At 39.1% G+C, this 26,416-nt stretch overlaps 3 protein-coding genes across 10 annotated transcripts in view; 1 reads left to right on the top strand and 2 right to left on the bottom strand.

The window, feature by feature from the left end:
* Positions 1–9,026, bottom strand: part of LOC135103343 (WD repeat and FYVE domain-containing protein 3-like) — a 65,074-nt gene extending 56,048 nt beyond the window's left edge. For all 4 annotated transcript variants that reach the window (XM_064009391.1, XM_064009392.1, XM_064009394.1 and 1 more), the window contains exons 1-10: positions 8,875–9,026; positions 5,884–6,105; positions 4,998–5,071; positions 4,216–4,387; positions 3,918–4,091; positions 3,067–3,259; positions 2,715–2,901; positions 2,426–2,592; positions 1,731–1,933; positions 498–646 (exon numbers count right to left, since the gene is read on the bottom strand). In XM_064009391.1, coding sequence (XP_063865461.1) covers positions 498–646; positions 1,731–1,933; positions 2,426–2,592; positions 2,715–2,901; positions 3,067–3,259; positions 3,918–4,091; positions 4,216–4,387; positions 4,998–5,071; positions 5,884–6,099 — 1,535 coding nt within the window. In that variant the 5' untranslated portion in view covers positions 6,100–6,105; positions 8,875–9,026. The remainder of the gene's footprint in view (positions 1–497; positions 647–1,730; positions 1,934–2,425; positions 2,593–2,714; positions 2,902–3,066; positions 3,260–3,917; positions 4,092–4,215; positions 4,388–4,997; positions 5,072–5,883; positions 6,106–8,874) is intronic.
* A 5,154-nt stretch (positions 9,027–14,180) lies between these two features.
* On the top strand, positions 14,181–21,497 carry LOC135103341 (proclotting enzyme-like). 5 transcript variants are annotated; one of them, XM_064009386.1, is made up of 10 exons: positions 14,181–14,202; positions 15,549–15,680; positions 16,946–17,113; positions 17,685–17,815; positions 17,987–18,123; positions 18,384–18,487; positions 18,882–19,056; positions 19,378–19,622; positions 19,782–19,945; positions 20,799–21,497. In XM_064009386.1, the coding sequence occupies exons 1-10, from the start codon at positions 14,196–14,198 to the stop codon at positions 20,958–20,960; spliced, it is 1,425 nt and encodes a 474-aa protein (XP_063865456.1). In that variant the 5' UTR covers positions 14,181–14,195; the 3' UTR covers positions 20,961–21,497. The 5 variants fall into 5 exon arrangements, with proteins under 5 accessions (XP_063865456.1, XP_063865458.1, XP_063865455.1 ...); XM_064009388.1 differs by lacking the exon at positions 14,181–14,202 and adding an exon at positions 14,244–14,533; XM_064009385.1 differs by lacking the exon at positions 14,181–14,202 and adding an exon at positions 14,244–14,621.
* A 1,801-nt stretch (positions 21,498–23,298) lies between these two features.
* Positions 23,299–26,401, bottom strand: LOC135103342 (uncharacterized). The gene is made up of 4 exons (XM_064009390.1): positions 24,747–26,401; positions 24,022–24,240; positions 23,837–23,905; positions 23,299–23,565 (listed from the first exon to the last, which is right to left on the bottom strand). Exons 1-4 carry the CDS (start codon positions 25,413–25,415, stop codon positions 23,401–23,403), a joined length of 1,122 nt encoding a protein of 373 aa, XP_063865460.1. The 5' UTR covers positions 25,416–26,401; the 3' UTR covers positions 23,299–23,400.
* Positions 26,402–26,416: the final 15 nt, after the last annotated feature.

The raw sequence follows: 26,416 nt of genomic DNA, 5'->3' as shown, positions 1-26,416 counted from the left end.
TGAAAATAAAAATAGCGTAATGTCAACCTGTCAGGTTGTAAACGACCGTCTACACCAATAATCTAGAATACACTTGTGAAACCTTTTTTTTTTTTTTATGGAAGTATTATTTGATCCACAGACCAGGAGATGCAGCCTGCAATACAATTACCAGCATTGCAGCTTTGCCAAATGTGGTGCTAACTAAAAATTAAGCCAACAACTCAGCCTATAAACAAACATATATCATACAGCACAAAGAGTAACCATTAGATTGCAAATGCACAATACCAAAGTAAAAATATACTGCAGTAGCACCGGAGCAGTTGATTTAAGTGAAACATGAGAGATTACACTTACTTGTTCCAGTAATACTTTTCATGTTTAGTTCACAAAAGATATAAAGATCATTGTAAGAAAAATTAGCTACTTTTTTTCTCAACACCATACATGTACTGCATGCACACAAACTGACAACTTGTGCTTCATCAGTTTTAAAAGACAAACTTTTGACTCACTTGAGAATGGTTAAAAGTGTGTTGATGCAGGTGATGGAGCATGACAGGCTGTGGTGTGCCTTCAGCAAGATTGACAGGGTGATGAGTTCCTTGCATGGCACAAATTTCAGCTGGAACACCACAAACTCCAACAGTTGAAAGTATTTCTCCTGAAAGATAAATCTTCAATGAAGATGTGACATAATTATTATACATATTTTTTTTTTAAATGGCATAGTCTATATATACATGATAATTTTCACCATTTTTGTCATATATATATATATATATATATATATATATATATATATATATACACACAGTAAAATCCCTCTTATCTGGCATCAACGGGACTGCCGACATGCCGGATACTTGAATATTGCCGGATACTTGAATAGAAGTGAAATTATGTCCACAATCACCACCCTACACTCACGCATCTTACCATAACAAAGATCAGCTGATCTGATCAGCTGCTTAAGTGTAAGCACAACACACTTCCTCTTTTCTACAACTTTAAGCATGATGAAGGCGTCAGGCGATAAACAGTACACACGCAGGACTGAGTCACTGAGTAAACACAGTGCAGTGGGCTGTGGGTGGCACAAAGCAGTGCGCTCTGGTGGCGAGGGGACAAAGTATGCCTCGCGCGGGAATTTTAATCGATTTTATGAGTACAAACTGATTTTTTATTGATTTTAAGGCTTGGGAAAAAATGTGCCGGATACTTGAAGCTGCCAGATACTCGAATGCCAGATGAGAGGGATTTTACTGTGTATGTATATATATATATATATATATATATATATATATATATATATATATATATATATATATATATATATATATATATATATATATATATATATATATTTTTATTTATTTTTTTTTTCCCCGACCTGAGTTATCATACATTGTTGAATATACAATGTCTATACTGTTAAATACAGGGCATGATTTTTAGTCGGGTGTTTATTGTGAATTGTGGAGAAACTATAAACAGTTTAATTCTACCACTAGCTAAAGGTTAATGCAGTACTTAAATAATAATGTATGGAACTGCAACAGAAGCACTCAGAACAAGGTGCCTGTTATCCATGATAAGTATACTGTTACCATACTAAAAACTCCTGAAAATTTCTGTCATGAATATTCTCTTGATAAAATCTCATGCAAGGAGTTATACTATTAAGTATAAACTGGATTAATTAACTAAATAATTTCAAACAAAAAACACAGGGAGCAATAGCATACCTGAATTTCCTTAGGTTTACTATGAATCTTCTCAGCAAAGTTTGACAGCGTGTGCTGAGACTCCAGAATGAAGTAATTGGCCACATCAGACTGATACACGGCTGAGATGGCATCCAGGATTACGGAGCACAGGTTGCTTGTGGTCCCACGCAGGAACACTGACTGCAGTACGCTGAATGCCTGTACATTTCTCACACTAGCTCCTGCAATACATGTACTTTGTTATAACATGATGAATTTCACTATTATTCATTCATGTAATCAGAATTAAATTCTGATTCATGCGGCACACAAGGAGACCAGGAATGCAAGAGACCTACAACAGGTAAAAGAAAGCACAAACTGCAATGAAAGACAAAAATTATAAATTTATTATAAAAGATACCTGTAGAAAAAGTATAATGAGGAAGACATATTAAGGATTCAAATTACTCATTAAAGAGTGAGATGCCTACCTTTAATCATTTTATCTAATAACATGATGTGCCATAATGAATTATGATGATCATTATCAGATCACGATCATCAAAATCATAATAAATTTTACTCAAAACATTATTCACTTGCTTACAAGTTAAACAATAACTGACAAAAGTACCTAAAATGTCATGTGACTAGGCTCTTTGCTGCACTACAGTGGTGCTGCTTTACGTATTTACAACCTTCAGGAGGTATTCCAACAAGTGCTGACTGACCTCTGCCAGACGGGATGGGGAGGGAGAAGCCAGGGATGTGGAAGAGGGAACCCACTGAGGCAGATGATGGCTTCAGCTCCAAGTAGCCACAGTAGGAGAGTGAGGACACAAGTAGTACTAAGTTTCTGAGCGCTTCTCGGCTTTCATCTGATTTGTCTGCTTCCAACCTGTGGGAAAAATGGCACATGCACAGGTGTAAAGGCTTCCAAGGTGTGACTATTTGTTTAATTTGATGTATCATATAATGCACAAAAGGTAAAGGTAAAAAGTACAACAATAAGTCTATTACCTCAGGAGAAATTCAGTAAGAAAGGCATAGCCCTGTGATGATCTGAAGTCATCCAGAAGGGCTTGGGAGACTTCAGAGGAGTCCTTCAAGAAGCAAAATACTGTCACAAACATCTCCACAATTTCTAGAGGAGAGAGTTCCTGGCCCCTCTCCATGTTCTCCACACAAAGTGCCACACAACCCTTGTCTATAGAAATGAAAAATTAAGAACATTATATACCTCTGCCTCAAATCCTTAGCAATCTAAAACTTTCATTTACTGATACAAAATTCTACCTTTCTTATAAAATGCCCTAATTCAAATTAACCATTCATCCATCCACACTGTACACCTTCAGTGATGGAAACTCACTGTGAATATAGCTGACCACAGGCTGGGAAAGACCATGTCTGGAAAGAGTCATCAATACTTCGGCTGCACTTTTCCTCCAGAGTGCATTATGTTGTGGACACCATGAAGTGATGGCAGAGAACAGCAGTGTTAGATCATCCTTCCTGGCAAGTTCCTCTGCTGGAGCCGTGTGAGAGCACAGCTTCACCAGTACCTGACCAGAGAAGAGTTACTCTAAGGTGAGCACTTGGTCACAGCAACTAATGGAGTGTAATATCACTACAGGTCTACAATCTTATACCCAAATTCCTGAAAACTTATTTTTTTTTATTACACAGATGTTGTCTGGATACAAAACACTGCATTCACTACCAAACAAATATTTTACTGTATCTAATTGACTTTCATATATTTGAACTTTTATAGAGTCTTCTGCAGCACACATGAAAAATGGAGATACATGACTAATTGAAATAAACACATCAGTGTGATGGATGCTGAGGTCACCACAAAAATACACAATTCATTGAAATAACACACCTCAGTGTGGTAGACACTGAGGTCACCACACCCCTACACAACTCACTGAAATAATAATCACATAATTTCACACATAATAGTATCCTTGCACACACTTTCATGGTTTACATATGGTAACTTCAGCAACAGTTATTTACATTATTCAAATGATGCATTATAGTACTTGTCAATCAAACAACAACACTAGAAGATAAAGTGCCATCTTTCTATCCAGGGTAATCTGCTGCTGTCCTACATACTTACTACTCCTATATTTATTTAGCTAAGGGAAGATTGAGGAGTCAATGATGATGAATAATACTTTGAGAATGATGCACATGGCACATACTAACCTGAACAAAAACTTTCTGAAGAAAAATTCTTCTTTCACCAGCAGAAAATTCTGCAGCTTCCTTGTCAGTCTGAAGAGTGGTGGCATCTGCTGAGGGACTCTCATATTCAGGCAAATCAAAAAACAGATACAAACACTTGACTAATGTTGAAGGAAGAGAGGCAGCTGTCATTACCTGAAAGAAAAAAATATCAACACTGGAGTTCAGTACAAATAATCAAAATACATATTCATAATTTAGAATACATGATTTATCTACTCATTACACCTAATGAAAAAAGGAAGTGGCCACCATTCACCTCTATGAGTTGTGGAGGTCCTGCTGCTAACAGATTGAGGGTCGAGAGAAGCATCCAACCATTGCTACTTTCTTCACAACTGTCAATCTCCAGGAACCTAACAATGGCACATGATGCTGCCTCAGTGGACTGATTGGAGGCCCGCCGCTTGATCTCTGTCACAATCAGCTTACTGGAAGGACAACATGTTTCACCATTTACAGCTACACATCAACTAAGTCTTAAGCTACTACTAATATTCTTTTTTTATCACGAATCTGATTTGTACCTACAAGTAAATTTTTGCCCTCATATGATACACAACTGGCTTCCTCATCTTTCTAACTTATGTTTGCCTCCATTTTAGTGAGAATACAAGGTTTTAAAATTTTCATTTATCATGTTTAGAGCCATCACAAAACATACATTCGAAACTATAAGATCAAAAAGAATGATTAGAACACAATTCTGAGTGAGGTACAAACAGCCACTCCATAAACAAGACCTTTTCTTCTGATAGTGTGGTGACATTCAATTAAAAACTTAGCATATCCTTTAGTTGCTAGCCTTGAAACATAATCCTGCATGGTCCTCTGGAAGATGAATGCAGAGATTCCTCCAGTTCAGCAAAAATTAAGAAATGGAAGACCAATGGCACATCTAACAACATGGTTGTAGGGAATGACAATGCCAGTTCTCTCATTAATAAATGATGGGTAATTACATAAATGGCATTAAAATGCATAGAAAATTAATTATATTACACATGATGCTAATATTCAGTGTAATCCTTTTTTCCTTACCTTACATGCTGCGTAAACATGATCACTTCACTAAATTTCTCTTGCAGGTCAGATGCTGGGCTGGCACCAAAAACCTGTAAAATTATACTATTACAGGAAACTAAAACTGACTGACCACTTTCTACAAGAGAAATTTTCTCCCCTTAGGAAAATTTTTGGTTACATGTCATAAATTTGGCTACATACAGTCATATATCTGCTGTATATCTAAAAGAATGACCATAAGAGGACTCTAGAAGACAACAATCAAGAATCTCAAAAGAGGAAAGTAAGACAATGGAACATCTGTGATCACAGTAAGCCCAGACAGCAGGGATTTATGCCACATGAAGGTCTGGCAAGGCTTGAAAAAGTCCCACATCCAAATACATATCTAGATGTGCCTAAAAATCTAATCCATTGTTCCTTATCCAAAGATGACCTTTCCCAAAAAATCTCACTAAAAACCTGTTTTGTGACAGACAAACAGATAACAGAATAAAAACATGAGTGAATGCATAGCTGACAGAGGTAAAAACATAAACAATAAAAATAATCAACATTCAATATCTTAAAAAGATATACTTGTGTGCAACTGACAGGTGTCAGTCTCCTGCACCAAGTCACAATCTTTTAAGACCACATCCATACTGAATGACACATTCCACATGTCAAACAATTACAGAATGGTGTTCCACTGGACACCTCAGATGGAAATATTGCTGTATCTGAAAACTGGTAAAAAAAAAGTAAACTGTTACAAAAATAAATAATTTACTATCACTGGCTTGTCTAGAATTTCGAAAAATCTGGAACACTGCGAAATTAACCATTAGTAATTTGATCAATAGAGTTTTACCCTGTCTCTGCTGAATAACAAATGTACTCAAAACCTGACAGAAGATACCTTGCAAAAGAGTGGCAGCATGTTGTACAGCTTGTCCTCCTTCTCTGCCTCTGAGAGGGGGTGTGGTGGGATGGAGTACTCGCTGAACAGCTTCTTGAGGTGCATGAGGCCGAGAGCAAGGTGCTGCTGGGCAGCCGGGGGGTTGGCGGGGTCCAGGCCCTCCAGCACCCCACCCACCCGGGACCCTGAACCCCACCATTTGCGCATCACATTCATCCTCTTCTGTGAGAAAATGTTTACTCATAAAACAAATACAACTAACATAGCATTATGATATCATTCCATAATGGTATTTAAGAATTTAAGATACATGAGCTTTATTTTTTTTAACCACACACATCAACTAAATAAATATTTCTAAGACCAGAGACTGGGCAAAGCCCTAATAAAATAAGCAGTCATATGCTCCTATAAAAAATATATATATATATATATATATATATATATATATATATATATATATATATATATATATATATATATATATATATATATATATATATATATATTTTTTTTTTTTTTTTTTTTTTTTTTTTTTTTGTCCCTTTTCTGAAAGATAAAATTTTGAATATCTGATTACATTATCTCTCATTATCCAATCCTATTTTCCTTTCATACAATGCAAAGTGTACACCACTACAGTTGTGATTGTCATTTGACAGAAATATATCACTAATGCATATTGATATTTCTTTAAAATGGAAATATTTCCTAAGCTCTATAAAATTCTTTTGATAAAGAATTCATCCCTATGTTCAATATTAGTCAAGAACAACACTAAGTTATTCACAGCTCTACTAAACATTAGCAAATATACTTTGGCACTTCAGAAAAGCTCAAAGTAAAGTAACTGAAAATAAATATTCTTTGAAATTGAAAAGGTCTCTATTTATCTGGAAAAAAAATAAAAAAATAAAAAAATAAAAAATAATAATAATAAATCACAAAAAGATAATAAACTCTTATTTGATGATATCTAGTGCAGTGATCACTTGTTGAGGCATTACACAGTATTACTATATTTTTCACCCATATAGTATTGCTACTATTATATAATTATCATACATATCATTAATTCATCAAGTTTTAATAAACCCTATAAATTTGGGCAAATACAAGTTTGCTTGGCATCTCATCTCTGGGCACTTGATGACAATCAATTAGCCTTCATTTAGACATTCAAAATCTCATTGCTAAAATGACTTTACATGATTAAAGTCAGATTATAATGTATTGTCCTACTGTTATATTTCATCTATCTAGTACCAAGACAGCAATCCCATACAGGGTATCCAAGACAAAGCTCCTCTCCCTTATGTACACAGTATCCACACTTTTAGCACCATCAGCCTCTGGTGGAAAGTGACAGTCTCATGGATAACTCTACTATACCCCAGGAGCTTAGACATACCACAGCAGGCGAAATATTTCTACAGCAAGGCCCAACAGCATACAGCTGCCAGGGGGCTAAAGCCAAGCAAAACCTAACAACTGTGACAACATTCCATATATCCAAATGAACTTCTTTTTGGATCTACTGCAGTTCCATATAAAACACACTACTTGCAATATTCCAAATTCAAACTTTACCTGTCGGAAGGTACTAATGTGATAATGACAGAAAAGAGTTTTGCATTTTGTCCCAAGGGTCACATCTGCAAGGTACCAAGAGATGAAAACAAACACTGGCATGATATTCAGTCCATTATGTGAGGGCTTTGAGGGTTGAAATAATAGACAGGGGCATAACTGCATATATGAAGCCTGTGTCTAATCATACAATGCCACTGCTTCAGACAACAAATAATAAATGTCCACTGCAGGTTTCTGTCATCATCCCATCAGTTTCTAATGCGTCACCCTCAGGGTAAATTAGTTTTTTGTGATTAGTAAGACAATTACACTTTTGGAAAGCTCTTCACTGTTATGCAGCCAAGTCTGAAGCATAACAATTCCACTTACATAGGCAAGAGATTGTTAGTGTGCAAAGACTACTGCACAGTTTGGGGGTGGGGGTCTTGGAACTGAGTTAGGGGATCCAGGAGGGAACAGCCCTCCCCAACCCAGTTAGGTTAGGTTAGTAACCTTTGGAGCATCCAGGTGGTTAGACTGTGCAGAAAGGCTATCTTCACTATCCTAGGAAAATTTTGCTAGATTTATGGGAATCTGAGGAAGTTTCCCTATATTTTTTGGAAATCTAGGGATATTTGCTAAATTTAAGTGAAAAATCCCTAGATATTTGGCTTTTTATCAATAATTTGGCTTCTTCCCAAAAATCCCGCACTCCTGATGTGTACCCTTAGTTTGTTGAGGCTAAGGGAAGGTTCTAAGTGAAAAAGATGAGAGCAGTTCTGCATTTTTTACCATGTTTCCAACATGCATTTCATAATGCAAGTTAAGAAAGAAAAACATAGCACAAGATGTAATGGCTAGAATCTAAGGTGCAGATGAGCAGTCTGAGAGTAGTGGCGAGAGGTTGTCTTCTCTTAAAACTGACATGTTCATTTTGTTATTTTTGTAAAATTTTTGAAGGCAATACAGTTTTCACATTTTACCTTGCTATCAATAGGCAATAAAGTTGTTGGCTGCCCGAGTTAATTGATATGGTAAGATTACTAGTAGATAACGCGAGATAATTGACAGCAATACTAATGAATCTTAACTGATGGCTGCAATTGAGAAATAATATCCACTGGTATGAGGTGTAACCTATCTGATCATCAATGACAAAGGCTACTCACGTCCCCTAACAGGAAAACGCTTCGACCTGCGCAACATTACTGAAGGCAATGTAGCAACAAACACGCATATAACATCATAAGAGGTCAAAGTTCTTGACTACAGGTCAATCTGTGATGGAGGTCAGAGTGGGTCAGTCAGCCCAAACCTGTGCGCTACGCCCACGTCAATAATCCCACGCCCACTCCCGCCCTCTTGACACCACTCACACCCTGCAGTCTGGCATAGGACGTGTCACTTGGTTCTCCTTACCTTACAGCATTAACGTCTGCACAGATAAAGACCATCGCGGGCAAGCTTTACATTGTAAAACAGTGATGCCTGAGCCAAGTGTCAAGTTTGTTGTTGACAACCAGTAGACCTGCGCGGCGGCTGCAGACACCTGAGCACCGCCGTGCGTGTAGCGGCTGTGGCCCGCCGTCCCTCCGCCTTGCGCCCCCCTCCATCACGCCCTTACACTCACACATTACTTTCACCAGCATATTTCACGGGTTTACTACTGATCCAATTAGACCCTAATGGCTGTCTCCATTTTTCTCCGTTATATGTGCAGTCATTTGATTAAAGGTGTTTACTGACGTAACATTCGCTCTCTGGGTTCCATCTGTTCACCACCCTGTATATAATTGTTTTCTTTGCGTTTTATTGTTTTTCTTCTTCAATACGTGTTTCGAGGGTCCTCTAAAATTTGTGGAAGAAATCATGGAGAATTATACGTATATGGATTCCATATGATGTAGCTACAATTTTGTAAACTTGTCACGCCTCTTTTCTGGGATTTCTTTGAGACGCCCGGCACGTATCTTTGTTATTATCCTGTATTCTTTATATATATATATATATATATATATATATATATATATATATATATATATATATATATATATATATATATATATATATATATATATATATATATATATATATATATATATATATATATATATATATATATATATATATATATATATATATATATATATATATATATATATATATATATATATATATATATATATATATATATAGATGTTCCACACATCCTCTTCCTGGCTGACTCCCCGCCTGTTCCCGGTGAGGCACAAACCACTGATGGAGGCGAGCTGACAGGACCATGTCATATAATTTTGCTATTGTATTAATAACATTAATTGCTCTATAATTACTTGGGAGTGCTTTAGACCCACTTTTATATAATAGTGAACAGTTTTGCCGTTATCCAACTAGTAGGGTAAGAGGCAGTCAGAAATATGTTATTAAAGAGTGTAGTTATAAACATTATCCATTGAACAGGTAAAACTTTGAAAAGTGTAGGTGGTACTCCATCAGGGCCACAAGCCTTGCCTGGTTTTAATCTCTTAACGAATAATAAGAAGAGAGTGGGTGACAGGACAGAACCCTGAGGAACACCACTGTTAATAGATTTAGAAGAAGAACAGTGACCGTCTACCACAGCAGCAATAGAACGGTCAGAAAGGAAACTTGAGATGAAGTTACAGAGAGAAGAATAGAAACCGTAGGAGGGTAGTTTGGAAATCAAAGCTTTGTGCCAGACTCAATCAGAAGCTTTTGATATGTCCAAGGCAACAGCAAAAGTTTCACCAAAATCTCTAAAAGAGGATGACCAAGACTCAGTAAGGAAAGCCAGAAGATCACCAGTAGAGCGGCCTTGACGGAACCCATACTGGCGATCAGATAGAAGGTTGTGAAGTGATAGATGTTTAACAATCTTCCTGTTGAGGATAGATTCAAGAACTTTAGATAGGCAGGAAATTAAAGCAATAGGACGGTAGTTTGAGGGATTAGAACGGTCACCCTTTTTAGGAACAGGTTGAATGTAGGCAAACTTCCAGTAAGAAGGAAAGGTAGATGTTGACAGACAGAGCTGGAAGAATTTGACTAGGCAAGGTCAAAAAATTTCGCACAGTTTCGGACAAGGTGGGACATAGGTGGGACCCCATCAGGTCCATAAGCCTTCCGAGGGTTTAGGCCAGCGAGGGCATGGAAAACATCATTGCGAAGAATTTTAATAGGTGGCATGAAGTAGTCAGAGGGTGGAGGAGAGGGAGGAACAAGCCCAGAATCATCCAAGGTAGAGTTTTTAGCAAAGGTTTGAGCGAAGAGTTCAGCCTTAGAAATAGATGTGATAGTAGTGGTGCCATCTGGTTGAAACAGAGGAGGGGAAGAAGAAGCAAAGTTACACCACTCCGCCACCACCACTACCGCTGCTATTACTACTGTTCCACTCTTCCCGTCACTCCAGCAAGTGATACTAACTCTTTACACACAATTACAATTGAAAACAGCCCGGCCTCTTCAAAGGACGCTAACTCTGTTGTTGTTATCATATAGTGGTGTCGCGACCAGTCTTCAAAACGGGATGGTCATCTTCATTTTTTACATTTTACTATTAATTCTTATTCTTTGGGGTGTTTTTTAACTTTATTTTGACTATTTATATTTTTTTTTATTTTTTTTTATTTCGTTTCCTCCATTTTTCATTACTTCTCTCTCTTCTTATTCTTATATTCCACTCGAGAATATACGCCTGTCTTGCAAGATGGAGATTTTACTATTATTTTTTTTATTTATTATTATTATTTTTTTTTTTTTTTTTAGTTTAGAAGACACGTGAGGGCCTGCTGGCTTTATCTCTACTGGATGGTGTAATACTCCGTAAGAGGGCTGTTCTAGGTTACAGAGGCCATATAGCACTGTGTTCAGAATACAGTGACACTAAGTCTGTAGTTATACCAGGTGAAGGGTGTGGCTGCGGGATAGATAAAAAATAAATAATAATAATAAGTTGGGTAGACCGAAAGTGCGAAACACTGGGAGTTCGGAGAGATGTGAAGGCCTATGTAGAATCTCTCTCTCTCTCTCTCTCTCTCTCTCTCTCTCTCTCTCTCTCTCTCTCTCTCTCTCTCTCTCTCTCTCTCAAACACACAAAAAAAATCATATTATTCTCTCATTCTCATCCCTCTCATTATCATCATTTACTTGCTCTCTCTCTCTCTCTCTCTCTCTCTCTCTCTCTCTCTCTCTCTCTCTCTCTCTCTCTCTCTCTCTCTCTCTCTCTCTCTCTCTCAAACACACAAAAAAAATCATATTATTCTCTCATTCTCATCCCTCTCATTATCATCATTTACTTGCTCTCTCTCTCTCTCTCTCTCTCTCTCTCTCTCTCTCTCTCTCTCTCTCTCTCTCTCTCTCTCTCTCTCTCTCTCATTATCATTACAATAATAATTATTATTTGGGAGAGAGGGTGGGAAGAATAGGAGGGGGGGGGATGTCTCATGGGGAACCAATTCGCCTTTACCTGGGACTTAACACTAGTGAAATGCAGACTTATCTACTGTTTTGCGTTTTCATCACTCATGCTCATACCACGTTAAGTAGGAGACATGCAGAAGTACTTAAGCAGAAGGGTAGTAGATTTCACGTGGATTTATATTCATTAATACATCGAACGTCTGGCAGCCATAATACCTCCTCTTCTCCCACTCCTGCGGCAATTCTGTGATTACTTTTTTTTTTTTTTTCCTCCCTCCCTTTGCTTCTTTCCATGAATTTACGCTGAAGTAACCTTTGCCTCCTTCCAGCAAGAAATACTTGACGTCTAGTATATTACGTGATTTCCTTACCCCCCCCCTCTCTCTCTCTCTCTCTCTCTCTCTCTCTCTCCAAATAATGTTGTTTTTTTCTGAAGTGAGTCAATTTCAGATCGATTTTATTTTCATGACCGTGTGTGTGTGTGTGTGTGTGTGTGTGTGTGTGTGTGTGTGTGTGTGTGTGTGTGTGTGTGTGTGTGTGTGTGTGTTTCGAATGACAAACAAAAAAATAAAATACTGTGGTCATAATTATTCCGCTAGTCAAATTGACTTGTAAATGAAAAATCATTCTTCCTGCAACAGATCACCTGCTTCTTACAACATAATTGGAAAAAAAAAAAAAAAATCAAACACGGAAAATTTTACTTCAAGCTAGTCCAGGGGAGAGATGGAGGAAGGGGGATTGGAGGAGGTGGATGAGAAAATCATGACTTGAGGGAGGACAAGTGGAGAGAGAGAGAGAGAGAGAGAGAGAGAGAGAGAGAGAGAGAGAGAGAGAGAGAGAGAGAGAGAGAGAGAGAGAAGGGTGGGGGGGGGAGAGACTCCCACACGTGCAAGGATCACGCAAGGGGTCGTGTGCTGGTAACAAAGAGAATGTCTCTTCTCTCTCAAATTAAATGACAGTAAAATTTACTACTCATGAAGTATACTTTGTTCAATCATTTACGACGGCAGCGAGCTCCTCTGTAAGAGACTCCCCGGAGGACAAGTAGGAAGGGCATTTTCACTCCACCAGTGCCGATCGGCCAAGAAGCAAAACGCCAGGCAGAGCTTGAAGGAAAGTGAGCGCTTCATGGTCTCCTCATTTTCTGCATTACTGGTCTGTGGGCAGTAGCAAGTTTTTCTCGAGTATGTATTTACCGTCAGCAGATACATTAATTTGTTGGGAAACCGAAATCACGACCTATCTGTACAAATAGGCTAGCAGCGGCGACTACAGTTTAAACCATAATCAATTCACAGCTCCACTATTATTACTGTTTTTCTCGCTTTAGTTCCTTCCATGAATTTAACTTTAATCAACCTTTGGTTCCTTTTATGAATAAATACTTGACGTTAGCAAATGACGTTGTTTCCTTACACCACCTTGTTTTATCCGAATACCAGAAGGGAGGACAATCCTTATATCTTCTGCCTTCCTGCTAATCCCCCTCCCAGACGTGACAGGACAGGCATTTAACTCGACCCCTATGAATTCAATGACACTAATCTACGTGTTGACAAATTCTCTCTCTCTCTCTCTCTCTCTCTCTCTCTCTCTCTCTCTCTCTCTCTCTCTCTCTCTCTCTCTCTCTAGCATTTTGAAATGGATAGGAGGGAGGGCGGAGGACTCGGGTGAAGAGATGGTATTCAGCGATTCAGCAAAAGAGGAAGGAAGGGACACGAGGGAGTATTTTCCATACAACATGAAGGTGTCTTCCAGGAACCTAACACGTAAAAAATCTCAAGGGTAAGCGACGTCGCAAATTCTTCTTTGCCACATTCTTTATCCTTATGACGTTTTGGGAAATTCCATGACAGAATGCCTCCAGGGGCTGTAAGCTAGCATTCACTTGCAATTTTAGGATTCCATACTCACTATTTATTATTATTATTATTATCACTATTATTATTATTATTATTGTTGTTGCTGCTGTTGTTGTTGTTGTTGTTGTTGTTGTTGTTGTTATAATAATTTTTTTTATTATTATTATTGTTATTAATAATAAAATCAACATGCAAGTGTAACGATGCTCGAAGCAGCGTCCCAGACTTTCGGCAAACTCTAAAACCTCTCTTGCACATCATGAATACTGTAGTGAATATATACTGTGTGTCCCCTAAGAAGATTTTTAATATCCCATACTAGAAAAATTTTAGTTAATATCACAGAAATTGGTCGTCATGCGGCGAGTGTCGCCTTTATAGACGAAAGTGGACGGAGGGCGGAGGAAGAGGTGGTGGCGTACAAGGTTCTGCTTGATGCACAGTAAGTGGAGTAAACCAGCTGAAACGAACCGCCAGGTTAGGAGCATTAAGGAAGATCAACATTAAAAGGTTGCCTTCGGGTGGCAGACTCCAGTGTCACCCCTGGACATACGGGTATTTCCACACTTATGTGCACATTGCAGCACGTTAAAAGTCTGGAAAGACACAAGTGGGACTGACCAGGTAGTCGCGCGTCACACAGGACCTTGGAAGTAAACAGGCAAAAGCTCGCATTATACGGAGTTGCCATTGCTATCCAGTCTTCCACCTGTCTGCCTGGACGTAGTTGCAGGCGCAGTCAGTGAAGAACACACGGACTTTTGGTGCACACTGTTAGTACTGTACTGTTAGAACATCGCCGGGCAGGAAAGGTACACAAAGTATACACGTGATATGGTGTGCACTGATGCATGGCCAAAGGTGAAGTGCTTTTGCCTCTATAATAACAAAATCAAGTGTAACTAAGCTGCGCAGAAGGGTTTGCTCAAGCATTGGCTGTGACTTCCTGGTCGAGAGAGACACTCGTCCAAGAAAAATAAGATAGAGAATGGAAAGTAGTTGTTGAAACTTAAATCGTGCAGAAACATTAAATCTTGCCAACATATCGGTGTCTAAGAGAAAGCTATCCGACAAAATAAGTCGTGTTCACGTCCCACACCCCATCGTGGTAAGGAGTCTATGCTCCCTGCCTATGATGATTGGCGGTGTTCTGAAAGCGTCTAAAATCGAGTGCAATGCTCGTCCACACTAGCTCCCGCGCTGTATCTACAAACGAATTTTGTCTTGACTGCTGTTCAGTATCGAGGTTTTTCAGTATTTATTGATCATTTAATTATTTACTATTATTTATTTTAAAACTTACACTTTTTATTTATTTATTAATTTATTTTATAAATGGGTGTAAAAGGGCTGTCTCTAGTTTGGTGTGTAAACAAAAATCATAAAATATATTACCCGAATGGCTAACTAAAATATGAAAATAAACTGGAATGTGAAAGAAAAATATTAATGTGACTGTATTTCTGTATCTTAGCGTGCACGATTAAGATGAAATTGTGAATGATGATACGATAGGAAAAGACCCCCTTCGTGAGCTTGGAACACTCACGGAAAGTGCGCGGAAAGTACATAGCAGAGTGTGAGAAAGTGTACTTTGAGGCCAGATGAAGTTGAACATTTCAAAAGGTCAGAGAGAGAGAGAGAGAGAGAGAGAGAGAGAGAGAGAGAGAGAGAGAGAGAGAGAGAGAGAGAGAGAGAGAGTGGACAAAATTTTCTGCATATTTTAACTATTCAATCTGTCTCCAACCTTGTGTCCATCCATCACTTGGACGTGCATGGCATAAACAGGAGAGCATCGGGTCAGGATGCGGGGCGACGTGTTGGCCTGGTTGGCGGTGGTGTGTGTGGCTGCGGGCGTGGGGCTGCAGGCGGCGACCACCAACGCCCTCCGGCAGAATCTTCCTCTGTTGGAGAGACTTGGTCAGTGACACACACACACACACACACACACACACACACAGATATTACGTGTTTTAAGAAGTTCATCTTGACAGACACTTAACTTTTGGAATCCTCACAAACGTACAAAGCAATCCTTCATTTCCTTTAGTATTTAAGAAAAATGTTAGAAATCAGTCTTCAGAATTCGTACTAGTTTGAAAAAAACAATATCCGTGGATTCTCAGATTTTATTCTTCTTTATATTTAGAAATTTTCATGCAATACATTTTCATGCTAAAGTTCATTAAGTAACCATGTGAATCCCAAATTTTGTTGTAAATAGCATGAACTAAGTTTTCTACATCTCTCCACGAAAAGAAAAAAAAAAATAATAATGTGCAGTATTTTTTTTTCTCCTCCCCTCCCCCCATCTAGCCGTAAACTGGTTCCTTGACCGCCTTGAGGGAATAATGATGTAGGAAGGGAGGGGGGTGGAGGGTCAGCATTCAGCGCAGAGAACAGTGGTGGCACGTCAGCCAACACTGTCTGAGCCTTGTAAACTTGATTAACAAATTATAGAAATTTTTAGAAACTTTCATCACGATTCTGACGATACGACCTCTCCCCTCCCATGTTAGCTGTCATTGGATGGTTCTACTCCTGACGTCACCCTTTAAGTCCCGTCTCCTCCCATCCCACTTCATTCTTTCATCCTATTTCCTCCCGGGGAATTTCTAATTAATAAAAAAATTAAAAAATGTTAGAGGGAATAAGAAATGATAGATGTGTTAGATATTGCAAGTGTAGAATGAGGCAACAACACACAGAACTCATGCACTGTACAGGAGTCGTAGCCAGTCTAGTCCCAAGCCTGTGTATCGAAACGCATCGCGCTCTCGTGAATTAGAGTCTGTTTTCAAAACTATATGATTTTTTAAGGAGAGAAAAAGAGTTAAATTACAGGCCATGTTTTTTCCTTATAATAAAAAAAAAAAAAAACTGTAAACTGTCATTAGTAGCATTTTAAACAATCATGAGCCAAACATCCTTGAAAATATGAGTAACTTACACTAACGTCAGGTAAAAGTCACCGAACTTTTCCTTTATTCGTGCCCATCAAAATATCATGGGCAAATATAATACACATAAAAGTTTTAGGACACCAGGTCGATACTTTCACGGTTTCATTTAATAATAATAATAATAATAATAATAATAATAATAATAATAATAATAATAATAATAATAAAAATAAAAAGACATTTAATGAATATACTTTAAAAAATTCTTGCTTTCACCTTCAGGTGATCACGTCGACGGTCTGAGGGGCGACAGGGTAAGGCGGGCCAAGCCGAGCAATGGAGGGAAGCCACAGCGAGGTTCACAGAAGGAAGGGTCCAGCTCCATCAACTGTGATCAACGCAAGAATCGAGATAGACCAGAGTGCCAGGAAGTCCAGCCTCCCAGTGATGGTATGTGTGTGTGTGTGTGTGTGTGTTCCGGGAAGCACATCAGTTATTACATAATGGAATCCCGGCTTGCTTTCTACTTAAACACACACACACACACTTACCTTCTGTTGTGTAGTTCTCGCATAGATGAGCACAAATATCAAACTTGACCTTTGCCACGAGGATCCCTGATATTGTGTCTTTCCTTGGTTCACGGACCACACTGCCTGTCCCTGTGCAGGCACCACCAGTGCCCCCAGAGGCCGCCCAACCTGTCGTTCCTGATTCTCAAACGTAGTATCAGTTTCGATACACATGTGTCTCATCTTTGCTATCATCAGCCTATTTTTCAACATTTTTAGGTTTTCTTCACTAAGACAGACCTTCGCTGTTATTGACTGTATTACATAACAGTATGCATGGCACTAGCTTGTTTTTACAACATTGCTTAAAATGTCTTGGGTTTGACCACAGGGTTTGCCAGCTGAATGTTCATGGAAAAGCACTCCTCTTTTCAGATTAATTCATAGTTGCTAAATTATGGACGTTGTCGGGTAAGGTAACTGATCATATTTTTATGATCTATATGCAGGTGTTATCGAGCTGTCGCAGTCGCTTCCGTGGGTGAAAGATTTAGCAAAGGGCGGCGATATTCTGGAGCTCACCGACTTACCACGGACGCCTGCCGGGGTGATGGAACGATACCTGCTTGCCATTGGCAGAGTGAGTGATGGAGGGACGGAGAAAGTGCGAGGAAGACATAAAGAAAGATCTGAGGGAGGAATGAAGAAGAAAGCACGAGAGAGAGAGAGAGAGAGAGAGAGAGAGAGAGAGAGAGAGAGAGAGAGAGAGAGAGAGAGAGAGAGAGAGCAATAATCCTCCCTCTCTTAACAGGTTGACGTGGCTTATCAGAGATGCCGAACCCCTCGCCAGGAGCCCGGGGTGTGCCGGTACCTGCAGCACTGCATCCTGCCAGAGTTCTCCACCAGTTACCAGGCCTACCTGGGATACGCTTGCATCATCGAAGACAAGTGAGTGCCGCATCTTTAGTGAATAAAATTAACGATTTGTTACAGTTAGCGAAAACTACGAAATACATCATGTGTAGTTGCATTTGTATTTATTTATTTATTTTATTTATCTATTTATTATTTTTTATGGTCGCAAACAGATGATTCATATTTAACCAGTCAGCCTTAACAGTGTCTTACAGAAATTCTCGCTAGCTTACAATTATTAACAGCTTCCTCTAGGATACATTCTCATCTTTGTCGCTTTGCTCAACTATCAGGTACTTAGGAGCCTGCTGCCCCACGGAAGACACCGGCAGCTTCATGTTATCATCCACCTCGGCACCCACGCCGCGCCCCACTACTCTCGCCAGTGACGCTCGAGGTAGGCTGATATCGCGCAATAGATTCCGGAATTTTTAGGTGAATCGAAGGTATACTACAATTCAAGAGGTGGTGTGAGGAAATTTGTGGGGCAAGGTGAGAGAAGCTTTTCCCAGAAAGCTTCCGCGTTCACGGAACCAACAATGAACACGTCTGTACATAATGACTAGGTTAGGGCACACACACACACACGCACACACACACACATTCTTCCACTCATGTGCCCTCATTGTCTAGTGAACCATGATTACGTTATTTGATGTTGTACACTAACTTTGATATGCATCTGTCTTTATATATCATAATGTGTAAGCGATTATGTACAACTAAAAAAAAAAAAAAAAAAAAAACGTCTAATTAGTGTGTGTGTGTGTGTGTGTGTGTGTGTGTGCCAGCGTGCGGGAGGGTCCCCACCATCAAGAGCGTGACAAGGATCGTCGGGGGCCAGCCTGCGGACCCCCGAGAGTGGCCATGGATATCGGCACTGCTGAGGCCCGGTGACTCTCAGTTCTGCGGCGGCACGCTCATCACTGACCGCCATGTTCTGACCGCAGCGCACTGCATCACGCCGTGAGTATCATTCCCACTCATCTCCGTCTCTGGACCATAGTCTGAAACACACCTGCGCCGCACCCCGAATACTTTCAAAAGGCTCTAGTTGAAGTTACACAGGTTTTTATTTTATTTTTTTCCTTGGTTCTAATGACATCGAAAAGAATCATACATTTTTAACAGGAGAAACACTCATGAGAATTCGGCAAAGCATCTGCTTGGTCTATGAAATTAGTCTTGGTGAGGGAGCAAAGCGTTTCAGAATACTACAGGCCTTATTATTAGTACATTCATGCACTACTGTCCACCCTGCACCTACGTCCTTCTTCCCCCGAACAGTTTCAAAGCGAGTGACATCACGGTGCGCCTCGGGGAGTATACCTTCGACAGCAACAACGAAACTCTGCACTCTGACTTCGCTGTGGCCTCGACGAAAGTTCACGAGGAATACGATGACGTCACCTATCACAACGACATCGCCATCATCACCCTAGAGCGACCCACGGACTTCAGCGATGACGTGTGGCCCATTTGTCTCCCCGCCCAGGACGAGACCTACGAGGGAATGCAGGGGACGGTGATTGGTGAGTGAGCTTCGCTACAGAGAGAGAGAGAGAGAGAGAGAGAGAGAGATGAAACAGCTTACACAATGATCCACAGACTTTCACGAATATTTTTACCAGCTTCACACGGCACTATATCAGGCTTTTTCAACCCAATCCTTAGTCTCTCACCTTTTTCAGGTTGGGGTACAATCCACTTTAGCGGCCCCGTGTCCTCTGTCCTGCTGGAGGTGACAGTGCCGGTGTGGACCAACGAGGAGTGCACCGCCAGCTACCCTGACAGGAACATCACGCAGAGACAAATGTGCGCCGGTGGCAGGGAGGGCGGCAAAGATTCCTGTCAGGTGTGTCTTTCCTTCAGATTCCCCGCACCATTCTTGCCGCCTTTTATTTTATTGTATTGTATTGTTTCGTTTATTTATTTTTTTATTTATTATTTTTTTATTCATTTATTTTCTTTTTTTTTTGAGAGTGACAGTTAACAAAGGACAACAAAAAGCAGTTACTGAAGGTGCCAATCCCTAAAGAGTATAGTCAAAAGGATTATCTAAAATTATGATTAGTGTTTTGAAGAGGAAATACAGAAGCAGGCAGGGAATTCCAAAGTTTACATCTCAAATCGATCTTTTATGTCCCCTTTCCTCGAATTTGGATTTAATATATATATATATATATATATATATATATATATATATATATATATATATATATATATATATATATATATATATATATATATATATATATATATATATATATATATATATATATATATATATATATATATATATATAATTTTATCATTAATTTATTGATTTTTTTTTTCACAAGCTTCCCAGCAGCTCAATCTCAAATTTCTATCCCTCTTTTACTGCTGTCAATTTTGGATACAGTCTTCATCTCCTACCTGCACATTTATGATCTTTAGGTTCATCTCCCATAGATTTTCTCTTATCTTTGTACCTGGTGTCTCATACCTCATAATTGTAACATTATAATTCTCCCTACACAGCCTCCTCCTCCAACTACATAACTTCCTCCTCTTATGATAGTACACACACACACACACACACACACACACACACACACACACACACACATTGTTTATCAGTTTATCGATTATTTTTATCACTAAGACCAACAACATGACACTCATTCAGCCTAATGGCATCTATTGGCCATCCTATCTATCCGCAGGGGGATAGCGGCGGACCCTTCTTGATAAAACGCCTCAGTGACCAACGCTGGACAGTAGCAGGTGTGGTGTCTTTCGGTCTGCGCTGTGCTGAGGCGCAGTATCCCGGCGTGTACACCCGAGTCGCCGAGTATTTGGACTGGATTAGACTCAACACTGCATAAATGCCTGCCAGACGTTTTCAGGCGTGTTTACGTAGCAAATCCCGCTCGCTGGCTGTTCCCCTGCTTACATATCGAGAAAAATGAAAATACAAAGGATCAGCAGCGTAAAACTGTGTCGCATAATAAAAAAAAAAAAAAGAAAAAAAAGACTACGGAACACATTTATAAGAAACAAAAAGGAAATTATCTGTTTTACTACCTCAAGTATTACTGCAAATACATATTGATAATGCTGATGGTTTTGGTGTTGGGATACTAGTAGAACTACTGATATCATTATACTACCACTTTTACTACTACTACTACTACTACTACTACTACTACTACTACTATACTACTACTACAAACACTACAGACCACTAATAGCTTATCCATAAAACCGTTCTTAGAACCTATTTCCCAGCTCATGAATAATTTAGGGAGTGCAGAGTTTAATGAAATTTATTGGGATCAAGGCATGTTATCATGATTCTAGCAATACTCTAGCAACAATTCTGTATCGTCAATGAAAAAAATACACATTAGAACCCGACTAATCATTTCTGCGGCTTTGGAATTTCAAACTTAAAGAATTTCAAAACAAGAGCCTCTTCTGAATAAATTACTGGCTACGTATTTACATTTGTCTGTTGGCTGGTTTCTAGTGAGGTTTGGCTCGCATATCTTGCTCCCAAATTATATAGACTATTACTCTACTTATTTGTTCTGCCTGACCGTCGATCCTTCCCTATAATTCATGGCAAACAGAAGGAGAAAGGGAGGAGTGGTAAGAGGAGGAGGAGCCACGCGAAGTTACGTCAATAATTAGGATGATTAGGAGTCAAAGAAAAAGAAGGACGGTGAAAGCTATTTGATCGTATGTGTGTGTGTGTGTGTGTGTGTGTGTGTGTGTGTGTTAGATAAAAATTTTCATTATATTCATTTATCATATGAGAGAGAGAGAGAGAGAGAGAGAGAGAGAGAGAGAGAGAGAGAGAGAGAGAGAGAGAGAGAGAGAGAGAGAGAGAGAGAGAGAGAGAGAGAGAGAGAGAGAATTTACTCATGACTATTTTCTATGTGTAAAATAGAGGTCTAACACTTTTATATATTTTCAGTCTTAAAACTAGAGAAAAAGTGTGAAATATTCATGTCATTCTTTTGCAATCAGTTGTCCAAGGTGCTAGGGTACATGAATTTCTCAAAAGCTCTCGGAAGGGTGCATGAACCTAAAAAAAGTTGAAGAACACTGATCTGCAGCAAATCATTTGTTGGTCGTGCCACACAGAATGAATGAAGCAGAGTGACCGATTGAGTTTTACATATAATCATCAGTAATACTTGTTCAGTAATATCCTGTACTAGACATGCATCAGGAGATTCACAATAAATATAAGTGCTGTAACATCCGGTCCTCGTGTGGAATGCTACTCTACTGTGAACACTGAGAGAGTGATGAGAGTGAATGATAAATTGTCGTTTACGAGGACCAAGTATTGCTATCTTGCATCCCACACACAGCGGCAGCACAGTCACCCAAGTTGTTCCTGCCCACGAATGTTGAAGTTACGTGACCTGCTGTAGGCTTTTCTGCTAAGCGTTCTGGTTGACTTTCTGCCCACCCACCTGCAACATCACCACCAGGTAGGTCGCTACAAAGCTCATCCCCTGGAGAAAGAGAGAAAAAACAATATTTCTTCGTTTGGGGAAAGAATCAACAAGAAACTGCCAGCGACTGCACTGTTTGCCATTCTCATTTCTCTGAGTAAATTATCATTATTATTTTTTTTTTCCAATATGGCTCTTGTTGTCCTTTGGTCACATATTCGCTGTGTAGCATCAAGCTAGGACTGAACATTACGCAAGTTGTAACACAATATGTTGCGTAGGATGCAGCAGAAACTAGATTAATTGTCTTAACCATCTCATGGCCACTGGGAATAAATTTTTCACACGAAAATTTTATTAAATTCATTGGCAATGGGAAAGAAGGAATAAGCTGGAGAGTGGAGACTGGAAGTGAAGAACCGAGCTGTTGGCAACGCAATCTAGGATCAGAACGCCGCCTATTCCCTGTCTGGCCACAAAGGAAAAGGCTGTACTCAAGAATAGACACACAACACTAGGGGATTACAAATGTCTGTATTTTGTTCAACGGTGTGAAAAATCTACATCAGTGTTTCATACCTTGTGTGCTGCACCAGATAGGATTAGATCAAGTGCACTGCCAAATATTAGGATGCATTATGAGCTCTATATATGAGGCGTAATCAGACTCGTCATTCCAGCTGTATAGTCAGCACGTGAGGGATCACGGCATCGAGTGACAATAGAGTAGGCTAGCAGGAGAGCATGTTCACAAACAAGAAATGAAAGCTATAAACGCCTATAAACAAAGAACATTATCCGTTAGCGCTTTCAGTACAGCGAGTTAGGATGGGTGGCCGAAACCAGTCTAGCGTGTTCAAGAGTGACTGGCGCCTACTCTTCCAGACCGGATATAAAATTCTGTCCCCGGGAAGCCCAGCAAGGCGGCACTCACCGAGACAAGGGTGTTCGGGCTGAGGCAGAACCACGAGCCCATGTTGAAGGTCTCCATCCTGTCCAGGGTTGAGATGAGATAATCCAGCTATGGGAAGGACAGCACGGCATCCACGTCCCGAAATAAATAAATAAAATAAGTAAATAAATAGTTTCACCGTATATCTTCATATTTCCGCAGACAGTTTTGGTGATTCATATATGATGACCAGATATGATATAGACAAAACGAACTGCTAATGAAAAAAAAAATAATAATAATAATAAATAAACAAATAAAAGTAAAAGCACTCGGAAGATTATCAATATTCGTTGGCCAGTTTTTTTTTTTTTTTTTTTTTTTTTTTTTTTTTTTTTACCTGAGTCCTGTCCTCCAGGCCGCGAACCTTCGTCCTCATCTTCCGTAGTTCATCACACACGCGCCGCACCTGGAAGTGCCTCAAGTATGAATGCAAGACCTTAAGTCGCTTCAAGATGAATAACAAGAAATCTTTACTCACTGTTAGCATCGCTAAGGCAAGGAAGAAGGCTAAGCGATACTCACATGCTGGGAGAAGTTGTGGGCGCTGTAACACGTGTGGATGAGAGTGGCGAAGCCAGCCATTAAGTAAAAAAAACATGGTGGAAAAGGTGTGTAGGCCTTCCACTTCAGGTAATAAATGATGTAATACATGTTAGCAGTAATCATAAAGAGACTGTTACATATCGACAGGGAAATGCTCGTCAAGAAGCAGTCGACAGTCTTGCCTCGCAGGTGTTCCATCTACGGTAAGGAAGGTAAATCAATTTCCACGTAAGTTTTTAAGGAAGACATGCAATTATAAAGTGTTCAAACAGTATTCAAAATAATGACAGACTAATCTACAGCAAATCGTATTTCTTTTGTCGCTAGAAAGATGGTTGTCGAAACGAAGAATATCTATCTATCTATCTATCTATCTATATATCTATATCTATATCTATCTATCTATCTATCTATCTATCTATCTATCTATCTATCTATCTATCTATATATATATATATATATATATATATATATATATATATATATATATATATATATATATATATATATATATATATATATATATATATATATATATATATATATATATATATATATTGCCTTTACATTGCACTTTTTTAACGGTTGTTCACATTCTTTTGTCACTTAGGGTTTTGCTGTGATAAAGAGAACAAAGTGCTTAGTAATAATAAATGAGGAGAAATATGAAAACAAACAAAAACTTCATATACTGCTGCACTAACTTTGAGAATTTTCCTTTCCAGGAGATGGAGGAGAGGGCCGCATTCCGCAGCGCCAGTATGGAGGTGGAAGGGTTGCTCGTTGAGGTGCAGATTGTTAATGCTGACATTGCTTGCTGCAAGGTTCAACATCTCCCGGAAGATCAAGGTTATCACCATTATGCTAATCATATTAAGAGAGAAAAAGAAGGTATCCAGAATTTGACTCGCATCACTGTCTTGTTTGTAGATCCACGTTAAAATTATTATAAACACGTAAGAACAATAAAAGGCGAGATTCATTATCTTCTCTACTGAAAACTCTTTGACCTTTGGCCAAGCGTCTGCCTCACATTCAGATAAAATGTGACAGAGAGTCGGACAGTGGGTAACGAAAGAGATCTGTCCCACGACTAGGAGAATAGATGATACTATAAATAACGACCATCCAATCATAATACCCACATCAATTTCGCTACAAAATTTAATCATTGTTAGGCTCGAATACAGAATCACATTTACTTGGAATGTCTTCATAAAAATTACCCAAAGCAAGAGCGGCACATTAGCAACTACTCTATTCGGACTGGCAGGAGAGGGCGAAATCTTGAAGCACCAGATTCCTAAAAACTGACAGGCCCTGACCAAATACTTGAGTTTCAAGGGCAAGCTGCCGTAAGGTGTGACTTCCATGGCTTGTGGCCGAGCGTACTGAGCTACTCTTGCTGAGCTGTCGGCAAGAAACCCTGCCCAGGAATATGGCTGGAATAATGTGGTCAGTGTTATATCAGACAGCGACGCTCCCCACTTAGTCCCTAGAGTATCACTGTCTTCGGCTGCGTCAGAAAGCGCCACAATAATGGCTGGTAGAGCCGAGCCACGCCATCACACGCCGTGGTTTATAAAAAATGCATCGCCTCATCACTGACTCGCTGCGCAGTTATCGCTTAGAAACAGCAAACAGATACACGATCTATCACTTTCTGTTCTTGATGGATTGGTCAATAGGGTCATGATTATAATAAACTTAAAAAGGATGTCATCAGCTCTCCTGCACCATATTTATGTACAACTCAAATATTTTTTTCATGTGCGGTAGAGAAGCACACCAGACGCGAGAGGCCTTCGTTTAACTTTCCCAAGAGGTACAATATTCACCTGAAAAACGAGAAATTGAACTTTTCTCGTGTTTGTTACATTGGGGCAAGCTGTAAAAAAGCTTTTCGATCTTAAAAGTAGGTTAAGTGTGTTAATGAGCACTTTTCCTTCAGTATGCATACACTTGAAAAAATATAATACTGTAATGTTGTTGCTCCCCTTATTATTGCAAATAATGTTACCACTACTTCTTAAAATTATACTACTACTACTACTATTTAAAATTATACTATTACTACGACTACTAATAGTTTGAAATCATACTACTACTCTACTATTTAAAATTATACTACTACTGCTACTACTACTACTACTGTAAATTTCAAGAATATTAATTTGACACTGATATTTAAATACAGTATCATTATGTAAGTAAAAAAATACTTTGGCAGTTACAGTATCATTATGCAAGTAATAATGAAAATAAATAAATACTTTGGTAGTTACATCTCTAATAGCTAAAGGCAGGCTGGTACAGTACAACTGTGTAGTTCTGACTTGTGCAGACTTTTCCACTAATACAAATGAGTCAACCA

This window comes from Scylla paramamosain, chromosome 9 (assembly GCF_035594125.1).
Source record: "Scylla paramamosain isolate STU-SP2022 chromosome 9, ASM3559412v1, whole genome shotgun sequence".
Classification (NCBI taxonomy): domain Eukaryota; kingdom Metazoa; phylum Arthropoda; class Malacostraca; order Decapoda; family Portunidae; genus Scylla; species Scylla paramamosain.
Note: the sequence above shows the minus strand (reverse complement) of the source record. Positions and strands in the feature narration are given on the sequence as shown.

Excerpts from the sequence above, each read along its gene's own strand:
- LOC135103341 (XM_064009384.1), top strand. The coding sequence starts at position 15,365 with ATGAAGTTGAACATTTCAAAAG. Across the intron at positions 18,124-18,383 it reads GCTTGCATCATCGAAGACAA|GTACTTAGGAGCCTGCTGCC; the intron begins GTGAGTGCCGCA and ends CTCAACTATCAG. Across the intron at positions 18,488-18,881 it reads TCTCGCCAGTGACGCTCGAG|CGTGCGGGAGGGTCCCCACC; the intron begins GTAGGCTGATAT and ends TGTGTGTGCCAG.
- LOC135103342 (XM_064009390.1), bottom strand. The coding sequence starts at position 25,415 with ATGGAAGTCACACCTTACGGCAGCTTGCCCTTGAAACTCAAGTATTTG. Across the intron at positions 24,241-24,746 it reads TGGAAAGGAAAATTCTCAAA|ATGGAACACCTGCGAGGCAA; the intron begins GTTAGTGCAGCA and ends TCCTTACCGTAG. Across the intron at positions 23,566-23,836 it reads GCCTGGAGGACAGGACTCAG|CTGGATTATCTCATCTCAAC; the intron begins GTAAAAAAAAAA and ends TCCTTCCCATAG.